The sequence below is a fragment of the Pseudophryne corroboree genome, chromosome 1 (assembly GCF_028390025.1).
Source record: "Pseudophryne corroboree isolate aPseCor3 chromosome 1, aPseCor3.hap2, whole genome shotgun sequence".
Taxonomy (NCBI): Eukaryota; Metazoa; Chordata; class Amphibia; order Anura; family Myobatrachidae; genus Pseudophryne; species Pseudophryne corroboree.
Window position 1 is genome coordinate 118,471,778 of NC_086444.1, and position 21,804 is coordinate 118,493,581.

The 21,804-nt window shown below is 48.2% G+C and overlaps 1 protein-coding gene across 25 annotated transcripts in view; it reads left to right on the forward strand.

The window, feature by feature from the left end:
* The window catches only part of DDX4 (DEAD-box helicase 4), a 1,188,488-nt gene that overhangs the window by 285,208 nt on the left and 881,476 nt on the right, over positions 1-21,804 (forward strand). For 19 of the 25 annotated variants that reach the window (XM_063962294.1, XM_063962347.1, XM_063962463.1 and 16 more), the window contains exon 5: positions 16,299-16,331. The exons of the other annotated variants lie outside the window; for them this stretch is intronic. In XM_063962294.1, coding sequence (XP_063818364.1) covers positions 16,299-16,331 — 33 coding nt within the window. The remainder of the gene's footprint in view (positions 1-16,298; positions 16,332-21,804) is intronic. 25 annotated transcript variants of the gene reach the window in all.

The window sequence follows — 21,804 nt, forward strand, 5'->3', positions numbered from 1 at the left end:
TTGCATCCTGTTGCTCCTCGTGGACTACAGTAAGGATTTATCAAGGTAAGACCATAAATCCAACTTTCTTGTATGTCCTCTAGGGGGGCAAAGGAGATGCTTATATTCTGGGACTTCCTACAGCTGTTCCCTCACTGGAGGGGACGCTCCTGGACTACACTAAGGACATAAAGCACAAATGTTGCGTCTGCTGAAGCAAAATTATCAAAGACTAAGAACTTGATAAACGTTTGAGCAGAGGACCTTGTGGCCGCCTTGCAAAGCTGCTCCGTATAAGCGCCACAGCTATCTGCCCAAGAAGCTCCCACCAAATGGGTGTAGTGAGCTGTGGCCCACGAAGGGACAGGAAGATCCGTCGCCAAATAGGTGTGATGAATAGATTACCTAAGCCATCTGGTCAATGTCTGCTTTGAGGAATCCTAGTGTACAAATAAGGAGTCCGACTTATGACTCTCCCTTAATTCTCTCCGAAAAGCATCGTATCCATAGTTGCTTCTTCCGTGGATCCCTCCACAAATGTAGTGACAACGGTCTCCTGGATTACATGAAACCCAGTCACCACCTTGGGGTAGGTAGGGTGGACACGTGCAAAGCACTGCCCTGTCTGAATGGAAGACTAAAAGGCGAGCGCCATGATAAAGCAGTTAGGTCTGACAACCTTCTGACCGATGAGATGGAAAACAGAGTCTTCCATGTGAGCCACTGTAGCTCGAACTCCAAAGGTTCAAATGGAGAAGAGTAAAGAGCCCTAAGACCCAGAGGGAGATACGGGATGCTTCTGAAAGCACGAATGGAAGCTGATCTTGCAGAACCCCCTGGAAGAAAGTCAGAATACCTGGCAAAATCGCCAGCTGATGCTGCTTTCCAGGCGGGGAAACGCGTCTGTATCTGCAAACCACTGACTGGCCAACACGTCCGCACAATCTCCTTAACACTGGGACCAGATGCACATCTCCGGATACGGCTTGCAATAAGGGTTTCGATCACCAGAGCTGGGAGACAAAAATGCTGCTTATATTCCCAAAGGAGGATGTGGTTGGTAACAAATATACACTAATACTTGGTTACATAGCCATGTTTAAATAGCAATTACTCTTTATATCCATATTTGCTATGAACGGTTTCAGATTCTGCATGCTAATTAACTCTTCAGTACCTGGCAAATTAAACCTCTTCATCACTGACAGTGTTGAATTGTTTAAAACACCTTTCTCTATCGTCCTAAGTGGATGCTGGGGTTCCTGAAAGGACCATGGGGAATAGCGGCTCCGCAGGAGACAGGGCACAAAAAAGTAAAGCTTTTACCAGATCAGGTGGTGTGCACTGGCTCCTCCCCCTATGACCCTCCTCCAGACTCCAGTTAGATTTTGTGCCCGAACGAGAAGGGTGCAATCTAGGTGGCTCTCCTAAAGAGCTGCTTAGAGAAAGTTTAGCTTAGGTTTTTTACTTTACAGTGAGTCCTGCTGGCAACAGGATCACTGCAACGAGGGACTTAGGGGAGAAGTAGTGAACTCACCTGCGTGCAGAGTGGATTTGCTGCTTGGCTACTGGACACTAGCTCCAGAGGGACGATCACAGGTACAGCCTGGATGGTCACCGGAGCCGCGCCGCCGGCCCCCTTGCAGACGCTGAAGAGAGAAGAGGTCCAAAATCGGCGGCTGAAGACTCCTGAGTCTTCATAAAGGTAGCGCACAGCACTGCAGCTGTGCGCCATTTTCCTCTCAGCACACTTCACACAACAGTCACTGAGGGTGCAGAGCGCTGGGGGGGGCGCTCTGAGAGGCAAATAAAAACCTTATTAGAGGCAAAAAATACCTCACATATAGCCCACAGAGGCTATATGGAGATATTTAACCCCTGCCTAACTTCAAAAATAGCGGGAGACGAGCCCGCCGTAAAAGGGGCGGGGCCTATCTCCTCAGCACACAGCGCCATTTTCTCTCACAGAAAAGCTGGAGAGAAGGCTCCCAGGCTCTCCCCTGCACTGCACTACAGAAACAGGGTTAAAACAGAGAGGGGGGGCACTGATTTTGGCGATATTGTATATATATAAAAGATGCTATAAGGGAGAAACACTTATATAAGGTTGTCCCTATATAATTATAGCGTTTTTGGTGTGTGCTGGCAGACTCTCCCTCTGTCTCCCCAAAGGGCTAGTGGGTCCTGTCCTCTGTCAGAGCATTCCCGGTGTGTGTGCTGTGTGTCGGTACGTGTGTGTCGACATGTATGAGGACGATGTTGGTGAGGAGGCGGAGAAATTGCCTGTAATGGTGATGTCACTCTCTAGGGAGTCGACACCGGAATGGATGGCTTATTTAGAGAATTACGTGAGAATGTCAACACGCTGCAAGGTCGGTTGACGACATGAGACGGCCGACAATCTATTAGGACCGGTCCAGGCGTCTCAGAAACACCGTCAGGGGTTTTAAAAACGCCCATTTACCTCAGTCGGTCGACACAGACACAGACACGGACACTGAATACAGTGTCGACGGTGAATAAACAAACGTATTTCTCATTAGGGCCACACGTTAAGGGCAATGAAGGAGGTGTTACGTGTTTCTGATACTACAAGTACCACAAGAAAGGGTATTATGTGGGAGTGAAAAAACTACCTGTAGTTTTTCCTGAATCAGATAAAATAAAATGAAGTGTGTGATGATGCGTAGGGTTACCCCGATAGCAAATATTGGCGTTATACCCTTTCCCGCCAGAAATTAGGGTACGTTGGGAAACACCCCTTAGGGTGATAAGGCGCTCACACGCTTATCAAGTGGCGTTACCGTCTCCAGATACGGCCGCCCTCAAGGAGCCAGCTGATAGGAAGCTGGAAAAATATCCTAAAAAGTATATACACACATACGGTGGTTATACTGCGACCAGCGATCGCCATCAGCCTGGAGATGCAGTGCTGGGTTGGCTTGGTCGGATTCCCTGACTGAAAATATTTTATTCATGTAGAGCATTTAATAGGATGCATTCTATATATATGTATGTGAGATGCACAGAGGGATATTTGCTCTCTGGCATCAAGATAAGTGCGTTGTCCATATCTCCCAGAAGATGTCAGGGACACGACAGTGGTCAGGTGATACAGATCCCATACGGCAGATGGAAGTATTGCTGTATAAAGGGAAGGAGTTATTTGGGGGTCGGTCCATCGGACCTGGGGACCACAGCAACAGCTGGGAAATCCAACCTTTTTTACCCCAAGTTACATCTCAGCTAAAAAAGACACCGTCTTTTCAGCCTCAATCTTTCCTTTCCCATGAGGGCATGCAGGCAAAAGGCCAGTCATATCTGCCCAGACATAGAGGTAAGGGAAGTAGACTGCAGCAGGCAGCCCTTTCCCAGGAAAAGAAGCCCTCCACCGCGTCTGCCAAGTCCTCAGCATGACGCTGGGGCCGTGCAAGCGGACTCAAGGTGGGGGGGTAGTCTCAAGAGTCTCAGGGCGCAGTGGGATCACTCGCAAGTTGACCCCTAGATCGTACGAGTATTATCCCAGGGGTAAAGATTGGAGAGTCGAGACATCTTCTCCTCGCAGGTTCCTGAAGTCTGCTTTACCAACGGCTCCCTCCGACAGGGAGGCAGCATTGGAAACAATTCACAAGCTGTATATCCAGCAGGTGATAATCAAAGTACCCCTCCTACGACAAGGAAAAGGGTATTATTTTTCCACACTATATTGTGGTACTGAAGCCAGACGGCTTGGTGACACATAGTCTAAATCTAAAATGTTTTGAACACTTACATAAAAGGTTCAAATCGAGATAAAGTCACTCAGAGCAGTGATAGCGAACCGGAAAAAAGGGGACTATATGGTGTCCCTGGACATCAAGGATTACCTCCATGTCCAAATTTTGTCCTTCTCATCAAGGGTACCTCTGGTTCGTGGTACAGAACTGTCAATATCAGTTTCAGACGATGCCGTTTGAATTATCCACGGCACCCCGGGCCTTTTTACCAAGGTAATGGCCGAAAAGATGTTTCTTCAAAGAAAAAAGGCATCTAAATTATCCCTTACTTGCACGACCTAAAAAGGGCAAGTTCCAGAGAACAGTTGGAGGTCGGAAGAGCACTATCTAAAGTAGTTCTTCGACGGCACGACTGGATTCTAAATATTCCAAGAATCGCAGCTGTTTTCCGACGATACGTCTGCTGTTCCTAGGGATGATTCTGGACACGGTTCAGAAAAAGGTTTTTCTTCCCGAGGAAAAAGCCAAGGAGTTATCCGACCTGTCAGGAACCTCCTAAAACCAGGAAAGGTGTCTGTACACAAGAGTCCTGGGAAAAATGGTGGCTTTTTACGAAGCAATTCCATTCGGCAGATTCCATGTAAGAATTTTCCAAAGGGATCTGTTGGACAAATGGTCAGGGTCGCATCCTCAGATGCACCTGCGAATAACCCTGTCGCCAAGGACAAGGGTATATCTTCTGTGGTGGTTGCAAAAGGCTCATCTATTGGAGGGCCGCAGATTCGGCATACAGGATTTGATCCTGGTGACCACGGACGCCAGCCTGAGAGGTTGGGGAGCAGTCACACAAGGAAGAAACTTCCAGGGGGTATGGACGAACCTGGAAAAGTCTCTTCACATAAACATTCTGGTACTAAGAGCAATCTAAAATGCTCTAAGCCAGGCGGAACCACTCCTGCAAGGAAAACCGGTGTTGATTCAGTCGGACAACATCACGGCGGTCGCCCATGTAAACAGACAGGGCGGCACAAGAAGCAGGAGTGCAATGGCAGAAGCTGCCAACATTCTTCGCTGGGCGGAGAATCACGTAATAGCACTGTCAGCAGTTTCTTCCCGGGCGTGGACAACTGGGAAGCAGACTTCCTCAGCAGACACGATATTCACCCGGGAGAGGGGGGTCTTCATCCAGAAGTCTTCCACATGCTAATAAACTGTTGGGAAAGACCAATGGTAGACATGATGGCGTCTCGCCTCAAGGACAAGTATTGCGCCAGGTCAAGAGATCCACAGGCAATAGCTGTGGACGCACTGGTAACACCTTGGGTGTACAAATCAGTATATGTGTTTCCTCCTCTGCCTCTCATACCAAAGGTATTGAAGATTATACGGTGAGGAGGAGTAAGAACAATACTAGTGGCTCCGGATTAGCCAAGAAGGACTTGGTACCCGGAACTTCAAGAGTTGGTCACGGACGACCCGTGCCCTCTACTTCTGAGAAGGGACCTGCTACAACAGGGTCCCTGTCTCTTTCAAGACTTACCGCGGCTGCGTTTGACGGCATGGCGGTTGAACGCCAGATCCTAAAAGGGAAAGGCATTCCAGAAGAAGTCATTCCTACCTTGATTAAGGCAAGGAAGGAAGTCACCGCGAAACATTATCACCGCATTTGGCGAAAATATGTCGCGTGGTGCGAGGATCGGAGTGTTCCGACGGAGGAATTTCAACTGGGTCGTTTCCTACATTTCCTACAATCAGGATTGTCTATGGGTCTCAAATTGAGATCTATTAAGGTTCAAATTTCGGCCCTGTCAATATTCTTCCAAAAAGAATTGGCCTCAGTTCCTGAGGTACAGACTTTTGTTAAAGGAGTACTGCATATACAGCCTCCTGTGGTGCCTCCGGTGGCACCGTGGGATCTAAATGTCGTTTTAGATTTCCTCAAATCCCATTGGTTTGAACCATTGAAAAAGGTGGATTTTAAATATCTCACATGGAAAGTGACTATGTTACTGGCCCTGGCTTCCGCCAGGAGAGTATCTGAATTGGCGGCTTTATTTTATAAAAGCCCTTATCTAATCTTCCATTCGGATAGGGCAGAACTGAGGACTCGTCCGCATTTTCTCCCTAAGGTGGTATCAGCGTTTCACCTGAACCAACCTATTGTGGTGCCTGCGGCCACTGGCGACTTGGAGGACTCCAAGTTGTTGGACGTTGTCAGAGCCTTAAAAATATACATTTCAAGCACGGCTGAAGTCAGAAAATCTGACTCGCTGTTGATACTATATGCACCCAACAAGTTGGGTGCCCCTGCTTCTAAGCAGACGATTGCTCGTTGGATTTGTAACACAATTCAACTTGCTCATTCTGTGGCAGGCCTGCCACAGCCTAAATCTGTTAAGGCCCATTCCACAAGGAAGGTGGGCTCATCTTGGGCGGCTGCCCGAGGGGTCTCGGCATTACAATTCTGCCGAGCAGCTACGTGGTCGGGGGAAAACACGTTTGTAAAATTCTACAAATTTGATACCCTGGCAAAAGAGGACTTGGAATTCTCTCATTCGGTGCTGCAGAGTCATCCGCACTCTCCCGCCCGTTTGGGAGCTTTGGTATAATCCCCATGGTCCTTTCAGGAACCCCAGCATCCACTTAGGACGATAGAGAAAATAAGAATTTACTTACCGATAATTCTATTTCTCGGAGTCCGTAGTGGATGCTGGGCGCCCATCCCAAGTGCGGATTATCTGCAATACTGTACATAGTTATTGTTAACAAATTCGGGTTATATTGTTAAGGAGCCATCTTTAAGAGGCTCTTTCTGTTATCATACTGTTAACTGGGTTTAGATCACAAGTTGTACGGTGTGATTGGTGTGGCTGGTATGAGTCTTACCCGGGATTCAAATTGCCTCCCTTATTGTGTACGCTCGTCCGGGCACAGTACCTAACTGGAGTCTGGAGGAGGGTCATAGGGGGAGGAGCCAGTGCACACCACCTGATCTGGTAAAAGCTTTACTTTTTTGTGCCCTGTCTCCTGCGGAGCCGCTATTCCCCATGGTCCTTTCAGGAACCCCAGCATCCACTACGGACTCCGAGAAATAGAATTATCGGTAAGTAAATTCTTATTTTTTGGATAGACTTTCCAAGTACTATAATTGTATTGGATACAGGATATAAGAAACTTTGTTGCTATGGCTTGCTGATTTCGAACACTTGGCATCTGTCCTTATTCTGCTATGGATTCTTTGTTGTAATAGCTTTACTAACATTGAATTGTGTGATAAAAGTATCTTTCTTGCATAGCCACAGTAAAAGGTGTAACAGTATTGCTGTGTTTTATCTGCATTTATATTAATTGTGTATGTAGTGTATATTTGAATGACAAATAAGTGGAAATCACTGTCACATAATCGAATCAGTTATAAAGGATAATAGATATTTTTATGGAAAAATAAAATAAAAAATCTTTTTAAATATTGTAAGCCAGCACACTTTTTAGACTTATTTTTGTTTTTGTTTGATGCTGTAAGAACTGAGAGCCAATACCTGATCTTTCAATAAAGAAAAGTCTAGGACCCATATCCAGACCTGTCTGCAGGAAGGGAAAGTAAGGGGGACAACAAATACCCTCCATTTGAACTCCCGTGAAGTATGTTTTCCAAACACGGAGGTAAATCCTGGCCGATGAAGACTTCCTGGCTTTTAACGTAGTCCAAATGACTTCCTCAGAATAACTTCTTGAGGACTAAAATCTCAACAGCCATGCCGTCAAATCTAGATCTGGATGAAGGCAAGGTCCCTGGGAGAGGATCCGGTCTCCGAGGTAGTTTAAATGGTGCATCGATGGAAAGACACTGCAGACTTGTGTACCATACTCTCAAAGGTCAATCCGGGGCGATCAGAATCATGCACCCCCTTCTTGAATTTGCGGATGAGCCGTAGGATCATCTGGACAGTAGGAAAGACGTACAGTAGCTGAAATGACCATGGATCTGTCAATGCATCTTATAGAAAGGCTTTGGGATCTCTTGTTTGTTTCCAATACCTCTTAACCTGGTGATTGTGACACCATTTATGTAGATTTCGTGAAGACCCCATCATTGGACCAGTATCCGAAACAACTCCTGGTGTAATGGCCACTCGCCGGAGTGAATGTCCTGATGAGTCAATGGGTGAGATGTTCTGCTACAGAAAGAGCTCGTAAGAGCTCCAACACATTTATTGAGAGCTGACTCTCCCGATCCATGCAGTGGCCCTGTAAATAGATATGGTTTGGATGAACTGCGCTAATTAATACCACACAAGCTAATTAAGCTGGTTGCTGCTGATTTACTATTGGTAGGTGTACTACAAAACACCTACTCTAGAGAGATACAATAAAGACAAAGGATAATAAAATCATTTCTTTACTTTTTTAAAGAAATTCTTTATTATCCTTTGTCTTTATTCACAATAAAACATATATACCCTTTTATACCAGACTCTGAAAATCTGTTGTGATATCTATCCACCTTGGAGCGAAGTACAGAAGCTGCCATCCTTCCATGAGTTCTCCCAGGTGGAGGCATGTCCCATCAGGCAGTGGTCTTTTCTGTCTGCTTTTGCAGCTGTATGTCTGGTAGCCCAGGGTTGTTTTCCTTGGGCTTTGGAACCCTTTGAAGGGGGCTGATATCTAGCGAATGCCTGCCCCTTTGCTCTGTGGACAAAAGGAATGAAAAGTAGTCATGGCTCACACAGGTGCTACTGAAGGCAAGAAGGCTGACTTGGATACTGCCGGATTAGACAAATTCTTATCTAACTACTTCCAGAACAGTGTGTCACCTGCATAAGGAAGAGCCTCAATAGCCAACTTTTCTGCCCATTCTCCAGTAGCCTTAGCTGTCTAGGCTGATGCTAGTGCTGGGCGAGTAATAGCTCCGGCCTGTGAATAAGCAGATTTTAATAAGCTTCCTATCTGTGGGGTCATTTAATCAAGATGAATCCAGGATAGGCAGCACAGAGGACCTAACCAAGTGTGGCACATGCGCATTAGCCGGACCAGGGTTCTCCCACCTAACCCTCTCCTTAAGTGGAAGAGGGTAAAAGGAAGCCATATGCCTGGATAACTGTACCTGCTTATAGCAGGCTTCTACATCCGTGAGAGACATGCATTCCTCATGATCTGTAGTGGATTAGGTCAGAACCGGCTGACCATTGGTCTGAAAGGCACTCCTGTTCCGAGTCTTCTTCTGATAAAGGAATAGAACTCGCCTATGTCAGTGACCTGTGCCTGGATCTCTGACATAGGCTGTGGTTCAGGTGAAATATCCTCCAAGTGCTGTGCAGACTGTGCTAATGACTGTACCTATGGTGTCTCTGCATAAGCCTGGGAATGCCGTGCCATCCCTGCCATGGCTACTGGTGTACCAGGAGTCATAGTAGCAAGCACAGTTGACGGAGTTGACAAGCGAGCCACTTACTGGGACAGAAGCCCAACTGGTTCTAAAGGCACCTGTGCCACTGTAGGTGATTCTTTCCTTGGAACCATATAACTGTAGCACGTCATTGTTGTCTGGATCCTGTGGGGAGAGAATGTTGTAACAAAGTCTGCTAGTGCGTTGCACAGGTGTAGTGACCTCCTTGTAAAGTGAAGTAACTGCATAAAATAAATTCTTATAAGTTGTTTGGCCCAGGGAAAAGTAAATTCATGTGCACGTATTGAATTTTATTTAAGTCCTTTTTCTGCCAAGGGCCATTTGGATTTGTTCAGTCTCATTTGCGGGCCATTTTTTTGAAGCCTCCCTCCCATGCGCGTGCTCTCCTAGGAAAGGTGGGCATGGCCTTAATTAACCACTTAACTGACTATTTTTTTTTTGCCGAAAACCGCTCCGAAATTGTGTTTTTATTCCTGAATTAGGTGAAGAACATCAGTTTAACCCTATCCCAAATGATTTTAGTTATAAAAAAGGAAAATAAATATATATATTTTTTTAATATCTCCCCCCCCCCCCCCCCCGCCATAAAAAAAAAAAAAACATCGAACGGGAACATCACGACTATCGCAGCTTCCATTTTGAAAGCCGGGATAGCCTGCAGGTATGCAGGAGATGTCTGGGGGTGGCTTGGGAGGGTTTATTTACCCTCCCCAGCGTCTGTCCGTGTCTGCAGCAGCTGGAGGGGAGGGGGGGAGAACCTGCCGTGCTGACCGATCAGCAGTGATCATCAGCACGGCAGACACAGGGAGAGAGTGCAGGGAGGCAGAGGGACCTTCCGGTCCCTCTGACAGCAGCAGCGGAGGGAGTTTATCTTCCCTGATGCTGCTAACTCTCTATCTGACTGGTCGCATCCCGTGCGACCAGGTCAGATAGAGCACTTGCAGGCATGGTCACATCTGATGCGACCATGCCAGGCAAATGGTTAATGCCACATTAGTGCTCTTTATGCACACAGTAATAGCTGCTCACACATACTGCTCCTGGGTCCACTCAGCACAGCTCTTACTCATGCCCTGCTCACCGCTGGTCCCGGTCCTGGGTCCACTCTGCACAGCCATTCCTCCTGCCAGCAGACAGCAGTGCAGACCTCCGTTGAGCTGCCTCACATCACCGACCAGAGCCGTCCCCTACGCACTGTATCATGGGAGATGTATTTTTCTTACCCTGTACTTTGTATATTGTGCACGGAAAGAAAACGACATCTCCCATGATTCCCTGCGTGGAGTACGGCTCTACATTCTGCAGCTGCCTTCGCAGGGTCCCAGGCCGGACAAAATGCTTCTCCGGGCTGTATAAGGCCTGTGGGCTGGAGGTTCCCCACCCCTGCTTTAAGGGAATTGATCTGATGTGGCCAGTTTCAAGGTGTTAACATCGGTGATATAATTTTGACACAATTGTAAAATATTGTGTATTTCGGTGTTGTTAATGGCTTCTGAAGAGTTTCTTTTTTTTTTTTACTTCCAGAGTATGTCTTCCGTTATGTTTTTTTATACATTTTTCTCTGACGTCCTAGTGGATGCTGGGAACTCCGAAAGGACCATGGGGAATAGCGGGCTCCGAAGGAGGCTGGGCACTCTAGAAAGATTTATGACTACCTGGTGTGCACTGGCTCCTCCCACTATGACCCTCCTCCAAGCCTCAGTTAGATCTTGTGCCCGGCCGAGGTTGGATGCACACTAGGGGCTCTCCTGAGCCCTTAGAAAGAAAGTATAGATTTAGGTTTTTTATTTTCAGTGAGACCTGCTGGCAACAGGCTCACTGCAGCGAGGGACTAAGGGGAGAAGAAGCGAACTCGCCTGCTTGCAGCCGGATTGGGCTTCTTAGGCTACTGGACACCATTAGCTCCAGAGGGATCGACCGCAGGCCCAGTCCTTGGTGTTCGGTCCCGGAGCCGCGCCGCCGTCCCCCTTACAGAGCCAGAAGCAAGAAGAGGTCCGGAAAAACGGCGGCAGAAGACATCAGTCTTCACCAAGGTAGCGCACAGCACTGCAGCTGTGCGCCATTGTTACTCAGGCACACTTCACACTCCGGTCACTGAGGGTGCAGGGCGCTTGGGGGGGGTGCCCTGAGCAGCAATAAAAACACCTTGGCTGGCAAAAATACCACAATATATAGCCCCAGAGGCTATATATGTGGTAAATACCCCTGCCAGAATCCAGAAAAAAGCGGGAGAATAGGCCGCGGAAAAGGGGCGGAGCTATCTCCCTCAGACACACTGGCGCCATTTTCTCTTCACAGTGCAGCTGGAAGAAAGCTCCCCTAGCTCTCCCCTGTAGTTTTCAGGCTCAAAGGGTTAAAAAGAGAGGGGGGGCACTAAATTTAGGCGCAATATTGTATATACAAGCAGCTATGGGGGAAAATTCACTCAGTTGTAGTGTTAATCCCCACATTATATAGCGCTCTGGTGTGTGCTGGCATACTCTCTCTCTGTCTCCCCAAAGGGCTTTGTGGGTCCTGTCCGCAGTCAGAGCATTCCCTGTGTGTGTGCGGTGTGTCGGTACAGCTGTGTCGACATGTTTGAGGAGGAGGCTTATATAGTGACGGAGCAGATGCCGATAAATGTGATGTCGCCCCCTGTGGGGCCGACACCAGAGTGAATGGTTAGGTAAAAGGTATTAACCGACAGTGTCAACTCCTTACATAAAAGGGTGGATGACGTAACAGCTGTGGGACAGCCGGCTTCTCAGCCCGTGCCTGCCCAGGCGTCTCAAAGGCCATCAGGGGCTCAAAAACGCCCGCTCATTCAGATGGCAGACACAGATGTCGACACGGAGTCTGACTCCAGTGTCGACAAGGTTGAGACATATACACAATCCACTAGGAATATTCGTGACTTGATCCCGGCAATAAAAAATGTGTTACATATTTCTGACATTAACCTCTAAAAATGGGTTTTTATGTTTGGGGAGAAAAAGCAGGCAATGTTTTGTTCCCCCATCAGATGAATGAATGAAGTGTGTGAAAAGCATGGGTTCCCCATGATAAGAAACTGGTAATTTCTAAAAAGTTACTGATGGCGTACCTTTTCCCGCCAGAGGATAAGTTACGCTGGGAGATATCCCCTAGGGTGGATAAGGCGCTCACACGGTTGTCAAAATAGGTGGCACTACCGTTTTAGGAACGGCCACTTTGAAGGTACCTGTTGATAAAAAGCAGGAGGCTATCCTGAAGTCTGTATTTACACACTCAGGTACTAGACTGAAACCTGCAGAGCGTGCTGCTGCAGCGTGGTCGGTGACCCTGTCAAACATACTAGTTTGCTAACATGAGAACATATTAAAGACGTCGTCTTATATATGAGGGATGCACAGAGGGATATTTTGCCGGCTGGCATCCAAAATGAATGTAATGTCCATTCTGTCAGGAGGGTATTAGAGACCTGTCACTGGACATGTGATGCTGACCTTAAAAGGCGCATAGAGATTCTGCCTTATAAGGGTGAGAAATTATTTTGGGAATGGTCTCTGGGACCTCGTATCCGCAGCAACAGCTGGGAAGAAATATTTTTACCTCAGTTTTCCTCACAGACTAAGAAAGCACTGTATTATCAGGTACAGTCCTTTCGGCTTCAGAAAAGCAAGCGGGTCAAAGGCGCTTCCTTTCTGTACAGAGACAAGGGAAGAGGGAAAAAGCTGCACCAGTCAGCTTGTTCCCAGAATCATAATTCTTCTCTCGCTTCCTCTGAGTCCACAGCATGACGCGGGGGCTCCACAGGTGTAGCCAGGTACGGTGGGGGGCCGTCTCAAAAATTTCAGCGATCAGTGGGCTCGCTCACAGGTGGATCCCTGTTTCATTCAAGTAGTATTTCAGGGGTACAAGCTGGAATTCGAGATGTCTTCCCCCCGCCGTTTCCTCAAATATGCCTTGCCGACAACTCCCTCAGGCAGGGAGGCTGTGCTAGAGGCAATTAATAAGCTGTATTCCCAGCAGGTAATACTTAAGGTGCCCCTACTTCAACAAGGACGGGGTTACTATTCCACACGGTTTGGGGTACCGAAACCGCATGGTTCGGTGTGACCCTTTTTTATATTTAAAATCCTTGAACACATACATAAAAAATTCAAGTTCAAGATGGAATCGCTCAGGGCGGTTATTGCAAACCTGGACGAGGGGGATTACATGGTATCCCGGGACATCAAGGATGCTTACCTGCATGTCTCTATTTACTATCCTCGCCAGGAGTACCTCAGATTTGTGGTACAGGATTACCATTACCAAGTCCAGACTCTGCCGTTTGGACTGTACATGGCACCGAGGGTGTTACCAAGGTAATGGCCGGAATGATGATACTCCTTCGAAAAAGGGGAGTTTTAATTATCCCGTACTTGGACAATCTCCTTATAAGGGCGAGGTCCAAGGAGCAGTTGCTAGTCGGGGTAGCACTATTTTGGAAAGTGCTACAACAGCACGGTTGGATTCTAAACAGTCCAGAGTCACAGCTGGTTCCTACGACACGTCTACTGTTCCTGGGGATGGTTCTGGACACAGACCAGAAATAAGTGTTTCTCCCGGAGGAGAAAGCCAAGGAGCTGTCATCTCTAGTCAGAGACCTCCTGAAGCCGAAACAGGTATCTGTGCATCATTGCACGCGAGTCCTGGGAAAAATCGTAGCTTCCTACGAAGCAATCCCATTCGGCAGGTTCCATGCAAGAATTTTTCAGGGGGACCTGTTAGACAAGTGGTCCGGGTCGCATCTTCAGATGCATTAGGCTGATAACCCTGTCTCCGAGGACCAGGGTATCTCTACTGTAGTAGCTGCAGAGTGCCCATCTTCAAGAGGGCCGCAGGTTCGACATACAGGACTAGGTCCTAGTGACCATGGTTGCCAGCCTTTGAGGCTGGGGGGCAGTCACACAGGGAAGAAACTTCCAGGGACTTTGGTCAAGTCAGGTGACTTCCCTACATAAATATTCTGGAACAGAGGGCCATTACAATGCCCTGAGTCGGGCAAGGCCTCTGCTTCAAAACCAGCCGGTCCTGATCCAATCAGGCAACATCACGGCAGTCGCCCATGTAAACCAACAGGGCGGCACAAGAAGCAGGATGGCGATGGCAGAAGCCACAAGTATTCTCCGATGGGCGGAAAATCATGTGTTAGCACTGTCAGCAGTGTTCATTCCGGAGTGGACAACTGGGAAGCAGATCTTCTCAGCAGACACGACTTCCACCCGAGAGTGTGGGGACTTCATCAGAAGTCTTCCAAAGGATTGTACACCATTGGGAAAGGCCACAGGTGGACATGAAGGCGTCCCGCCTCAACAAAAAGCTATAAAAGATATTGCGCCAGGTCAAGGGACCTTCAGGCGATAGCTGTGGACGCTCTGGTAACACCGTGGGTGTACCAGTCGGTTTGTGTTCCCCCCTCTGCCTCTCATACCAAAGGTACTGAAAATAATAAGAAGGCGAGGAGTAAGAACGATACTCGTGGTTCCGGATTGGCCAAGAAGAGCCTGGTACCCAGAACTTCAAGAAAATATATCAGAGGACCCATGGCCTCTGCCGCTCAGACAGGACCTGCTGCAGCAGGGGCCCTGTCTGGTCCAAGACTTACCGCGGCTACATTTTGATGGCATGGCGGTTGAACGCCGGATCCTAAAGGAAAAGGGCATTCCGGAGGAAGTCTTTCCTACGCTGATTCAAGCCAGGAAAGATGTAACTGCAAAACATTATCACCGCATATGGCGAAAATATGTTTGGTGTGAGGCCAAAAAAGGCCCCAACAGAGGAATTTCAACTAGGTCGATTTCTGCATTTCCTACAAGCAGGAGTGTCTATGGGCCTAAAATTAGGCTCCATTAAGATAAAGATCTCGGCTCTGTCTATTTTCTTCCAGAAAGAATTAGCTTCAGTACCTGAAGTTCAGACATTGTAAAAGGAGTGCTGCATATTCAGCCCCCGGTTGTGCCTCCAGTGGCACCTTGGGATCTCAACGTGGTGTTGAGTTTCTTAAAAATCACATTGGTTGAACCACTAAAAACCGTGGATCTAAAATATCTCACGTTGAAAGTGGTCATGTTATTGGCCTTGGTTTCGGCCAGGCGTGTATCAGAATTGGCGGCTTTGTCATATAAAAGTCCTTATCTGATTTTCCATATGGATAGGGCAGAATTGAGGACTCGTCCCCAGTTTCTCCCTAAGGTGGTGTCAGCTTTTCACTTGAACTAACCTATTGTGGTGCCTGCGGCTACTAGGGACTTGGAGGATTCCAAGTTACTGGACGTAGTCAGGGCCTTGAAAAATTATGTTTCCAGGACGGCTAGAGTCAGGAAAATTAACTCGCTATTTGTCCTGTATGCACCCAACAGGTTGGGTGCTCCTGCTTCTAAGCAGACTATCGCTCGCTGGATCTGTGACACGATTCAGCAGGCGCATTCTGCGGCTGGACTGCCGTATCCTAAATAAGTGAAAGCCCATTCCACAGGGAAAATGGGCTCATCTTGGGCGGCTGCCCGAGCGGTCTCGGCTTTACATCTTTGCCGAGCTGTTACTTGGTCAGGGGCAAACACGTTTGCAAAATTCTACAAATTTGATACCCTGGCTGAGGAGGACCTTGAGTTCTCTCATTCGGTGCTGCAGAGTCATCCGCACTCTCCCGCACGTTTGGGAGCTTTGGTATAATCCCCATGGTCCTTTCGGAGTTCCCAGCATCCACTAGGACTTCAGAGAAAATAAGATTTTACTCACCGGTAAATCTATTTCTCGTAGTCCGTAGTGGATGCTGGGCGCCCATCCCAAGTGCGGATTGTCTGCAATACTTGTAAATAGTTATTGCTAACTAAAGGGTTATTGTTGAGCCATCTGTTGAGAGGCTCAGTTGTTTTCATACTGTCAAACTGGATATAGTATCACGAGTTGTACGGTGTGATTGGTGTGGCTGGTATGAGTCTTACCCGGGATTCAAAATCCTTCCTTATTATGTCAGCTCGTCCGGGCACAGTGTCCTAACTGAGGCTTGGAGGAGGGTCATAGTGGGAGGAGCCAGTGCACACCAGGTAGTCATAAATCTTTCTAGAGTGCCCAGCCTCCTTCGGAGCCCGCTATTCCCCATGGTCCTTTCGGAGTTCCCAGCATCCACTACGGACTACGAGAAATAGATTTACCGGTGAGTAAAATCTTTTTTTTTTTTTTTTTTTAAGGGAGTAGATCTGATGGAAGCACATTCAACAGAGGTGAGTTTTTAAGATTTCAAAGAGGTGTTAAAATGTACCATGAGAGTAAAGTATAGGTTCATTTTGGTATTGTTAATGGATTCTGAAGAATCGTAAATGTTGAAATTACAAATGTTGGCTCATAGTAAAAAGGTTTTAAAAACTAGACTTTCTATATATGCAGATTTAATATTTTTCAACCAGTTTCTATCCATATTTTTGATCAACCCCTCTTCTATTCGTAACCAAATACATGGACATCACTAATTTTAGCAATAATTAAAAATTATATTTGGCAACTTCACTTAGAGATGTTTCCACATAAACCTCTTCCTACCAACTTGAACACGCCTTTATAGAAATGCAAAAGGCCTCTTTCATTGACTGAGTAATCAATAATTCTTCACGATATGTTAGGAAGATAAAATTTAGCATAAGTGGGAAATAAGAAAACTATGTAATTAGACTTTCTCTGACGTCCTAGTGGATGCTGGGAACTCCGTAAGGACCATGGGGAATAGCGGCTCCGCTGGAGACTGGGCACATCTAAAGAAAGCTTTAGGACTATCTGGTGTGCACTGGCTCCTCCCCCTATGACCCTCCTCCAAGCCTCAGTTAGATTTTTGTGCCCGACCGAGCAGGGTGCAATCTAGGAGGCTCTCCTGAGCTTCTTAGAAAAAGTTAGTTTTAGTTTTTTTATTTTCAGTGAGACCTGCTGGCAACAGGCTCACTGCATCGAGGGACTAAGGGGAGAAGAAGCGAACCTGCCTGCTTGCAGCCAGCTTGGGCTTCTTAGGCTACTGGACACCATTAGCTCCAGAGGGACCGAACACAGGCCCAGCCTCGGAGTCCGGTCCCAGAGCCGCGCCGCCGGCCCCCTTACAGAGCCAGAAGCAAGAAGAGGTCCGGAAAATCGGCGGCAGAAGACATCAGTCTTCACCAAGGTAGCGCACAGCACTGCAGCTGTGCGCCATTGCTCCTCATGCACACCACACACTCCGGTCACTGAGGGTGCAGGGCGCTGGGGGGGTGGCGCCCTGAGCAGCAATATAAACACCTTGGCTGGCAAAAATACATCACATATAACCCCCAGGGCTATATGGATGTATATTAACCCCTGCCAGATTCCATAAAAATGCGGGAGAAAAGTCCGCGAAAAAGGGGCGGAGCTATCTCCTTCAGCACACTGGCGCCATTTTTCCCTCACAGCTCCGTTGGAGGGAAGCTCCCTGGCTCTCCCCTGCAGTTAATACACTACAGAAAGGGTTAAAAAGAGAGGGGGGGGGCACAATTTAGGCGCAGTATACAATATATATGCAGCTGTAAGGGAAAACACTTTTTATAGGTGCTATCCCTGTGATATATAGCGCCCTGGTGTGTGCTGGCATACTCTCCCTCTGTCTCCCCAAAGGGCTTTGTGGGGTCCTGTCCTCTATCAGAGCATTCCCTGTGTGTGTGCTGTGTCGGTACGGCTGTGTCGACAGGTATGTGGAGGATAATGAGGTGGAGGCTGAGCGAATGCCTGTAAATATGTTGTCACCCCCTGCGGGGTCGACACCGGTGTGGTTGAACTTATGGAAGGATTACGTGAAAGTGTCAACTCCTTACATAAAAGGTCGACGACACGGAACAGCCGGCTACTCAGCTTGTGCCTGTTCCAGCGTCTCAAATGTCATGGGGGGCTCTAAAATCGCCCGCTACCTCAGATAACAGACACAGATGTCGACACGGATACTGACTCCAGTGTCGACATCGATGAGACTGGTGTACCCTCCAAATAGGTCCACCCGTTACAGGATTGAGACAATGAAAAATGTATTACACATTTATGATTATACCCCAGGTACCACATAAAAGGGTATTGTGTTTGGTGAGAGATAACTATTAGTAGTTTTTCCTGCATCTGAGAAATTAAATGAGGTGTGTGAGGAGGAGTGGTCTTCCCCCGGTAAGAAATTGATAATTTCTAAAACAGTTATTGGCAGCGTACCCTTTCCCGCCAGAGGATAGGTCACGCGGGGAAACACCCCATAGGGTAGATACAGCGCTTACACGCTTATCAGAAAAGGTGGCACTACCGTCTCCGGGTACGGCTGCCCTGAAGGAACCTGCTGATAGAAAGCAGGAGGTTACCCTATAAGATATGATCACACACTAGGGCATTATATTGCGACCAGCCGTTGCTTCGGCATGGATGTGCAGTGCTCCCGCTGCGTGGTCAGATTCCCTGTCGGAAAATAACTATGGATAGGGACAATATTTTGCTGAAAAAAGAGCATATAAAAGACGTGGTCTTATACATGCGTGATGCACAGAGGGATATTTGCCGGCTGGCATCAAAAATAAGCGCTAGGTCCATTGCCGCCAGACGGGGGTTATGGACTTGGCAATGGTCAGGCGATGCCGACTCGAATCGGCACATGGAAGTTGCCCTATAAGGGGGTAAAACTTTTTTGGGATAGTTTTTCAGACCTCGTTTCCACAGCTACTGCTGGGAAATTAATTTTGTTGCCACATGCTACCCCACAACAAACGAAAGCACCGTATCAAGTACAGTCCTTTCGGCCCCAGAAAAGCAAGAGGGCTAGAGGCTCATCCTTTCTGCCAAGAGGCAAAGGTAGAGGAAAAAGCTGCAACACACAGCTAGTCCCCAAGAGCAGCAGTCCTCCCTGCGTCCGGTAGGTCCACAGCATGGTACTGGGGCTGCTCAGGCGGACTCTGGTACGGTGGGGGCCCGTCTCAGATATTTCAGCGGACAGTGGGCTCTCTCACATGGATCCCTGGGTCCTTCAAGTAGTATCTCCGGGGTACAGGCTGGAGTTCGAGACGTTCTTCCCCCCGCCGTTTCCTAAAATCGGCCTTACCGGCACCTCCCTCTGCCAGGGAGACGGCGTTGGTGGATATTCAACACTATAATCACAACAAGTGATTGTCAAGGTGCCCCTCCTTCAGCAAGGAAGGGGTTACTATTCCACAGTGGTTGTGGTACCGCAACGGTTCGGTGAGACCCATCTTGAAATTAAAATACTTGAACTTTTATATCAGAAGATTCAAGTTCAAGATGAAATCGCTCAGGGCGGTTATTACGAGCCTGGACGAGGGGGATTACAGGGTCTCCCTGGACATCAAGGATGCGTACCTGCATGTCCCCATTTACCCCCCTCACCAGGAGTACCTCAGATATGTGGTACAGGACTGTCACTATCGGTTCCAGACGCGGCCGTTGGAGTTGTCCACGGCATCGAAGGTCTTTACCTAGGTAATGGCCGAAGTGATGATTCTCCTTCGCAAGAAGGAAGTTTTTTATTATCCCGTACTTGGACGATCTCCTGATAAAGGCGAGGTCCAAAGAACAGTTGGTAGTGGGGGTAGCACTCTCTCGGGAAGTGCTACAACAGCACGACTGGATTCTCAATATTCCAAAGTCGCAGCTGGTCCCGACGACACGTCTTCTGTTCCTGGGAATGTTGCTGAACGCAGACCAGAAAAGAGTGTTTCTTCCAGTGGAAAAAGCCGAGGAGTTGTCATCTCTAGTCAGAGACATCCTAAAACCAGGACAGGTGTCGGTACATCAATGCACACGAGTCCTGGGAAAAATGGTAGCTTCGTACGAAGCATAATTCCATTCGGAAGACTCCACGCAAGGACGTTCCAGTGGGACCTGTGGGACTAATGGTCCGGGTCCCATGTACAGATACAACAGCGGATAACCCTGTCAGCAAGAAACAGGGTGTCGCTGCTGTGGTGGCTGCAGAGGGCTCATCTACTAGTGGGCCGCAGATTCGGAATACAGGACTGGGTCCTGGTGACCACGGATGCCAGCCTTCGGGGCTGGGGTGCAGTCACACAGGGAAGAAATTTCCAAGGAGATTTCGCTTCACATAAATATTCTGCAGCTAAGGGCCATTTACAATGCCCTAAGCCAAGCAAGGCCCCTGCTTCAGAACCAGCCGGTACTGATCCAATCAGACGACATCACGGCGGTCGCCCATGTAAACAGACAGGGCGACACAAGAAGCAGGATGGCGATGGCAGAAGCCACAAGGATTCTCCGATGGGCGACCTACACCCAGGAAAATGGGGACTTCATCCAGAAGTTTTCCAAATGCGGGTAAACCATTGGGAATGACCACGGATGGACATGATGGCGTCCTGCCTCAACAAGAAGTTGAAAAGATATTGCGCCAGGTCAAGGGACCCTCAGGCGATCGCTGGGGACGCTCTAGTGACACCGTGGGTGTACCAGTCGGTTTATGTGTTTCCTCCTCTACCTCTCATACCCAAGGTACTGAGAATAATAAGAAGGCGAGGAGTGAAAACCATACTCGGGGTTCCGGATTGGCCATGAAGAGCTTGGTACCCGGAACTTCAAGAGATGCTGGCAGAGGACCCTTGGCCTCTGCCGCTCAGACAAGACCTGCTGCAGCAGGGACCCTGTCTGTTCCAAGACTTACCGCGGCTGCGTTTGACGGCATGGCGGTAGAACACCGGATCCTAAAGGAAAAGGGTATTCCGAAGGAAGTCATCCCTACCCTGATCATAGCCAGGAAGGATGTCACCGCAAGACATTATCGCCGCGTTTGGCGAAAATTTGTTGCTTGTTGGGAGGCCATGAAGGCCCCGACGGAGGAATTTCAACTATGTCGATTCCTGCACTTCCTGCAAGCAGGGGTGACGTTTGGGCCTCAAATTGGGGTCCATCAAGGTCCAGATTTCGGCTGTCGATTTTCTTCCAGAAAGAACTGGCTTCACTGCCTGAAGTTCAGACTTTGGTTAAAGGAGTACTACATATTCAGCCTCCTTTTGTGCCTCCTGTGGCACTTTTTGGATCTCAACGTGGCATGGGTTGAGCCACTTAAAACCATGGAGCTAAAGTATCTCGCGTGGAAAGTGGTCATGCTGTTGGCCTGGGCCTTGGCCAGGCGTGTGTCAGAATTGGCGGCTTTGTCATGTAAAAGGCCTTATCTGATTTTCTATATGGATAGGGCGGAGTTGAGGACTCGTCCTCAGTTTCTCCCGAAGGTGGTCTCAGGTTTTCCCTTGAACCAACCTATTGTGGTGCCTGCGGCTACTGGGGACTTGGAGGATTCCAAGTTGCTGGACGTAGTCAGGGCCCTGAAAATTTTATTTTTCCAGGACGGCTGGAGTCAGGAAAACTGACTCGCTGTTTATCCTGATGGCACCCAACAAGCTGGGTGCTCCTGCTTCTAAGCAGTCTATTGCACGCTGGATTTGTAGCACTATTCAGCTGGCGCATTCTGCAGTAGGATTACCGCAGCCTAAATCAATAAAAGCCCATTCCACAAGGACGGTGGGCTCATCTTGGGCGGCTGCCCGAGGGGTCTCGGCTTTACAACTTTGCCGAGCAGCTACTTGGTCAGGGGCAAACACGTTTGCAAAATTCTATGAATTTGATACCCTGGCTGAGGAGGACCTGGAGTTCTCTCATTCGGTGCTGCAGAGTCATCCGCACTCTCCCGCCCGTTTGGGAGCT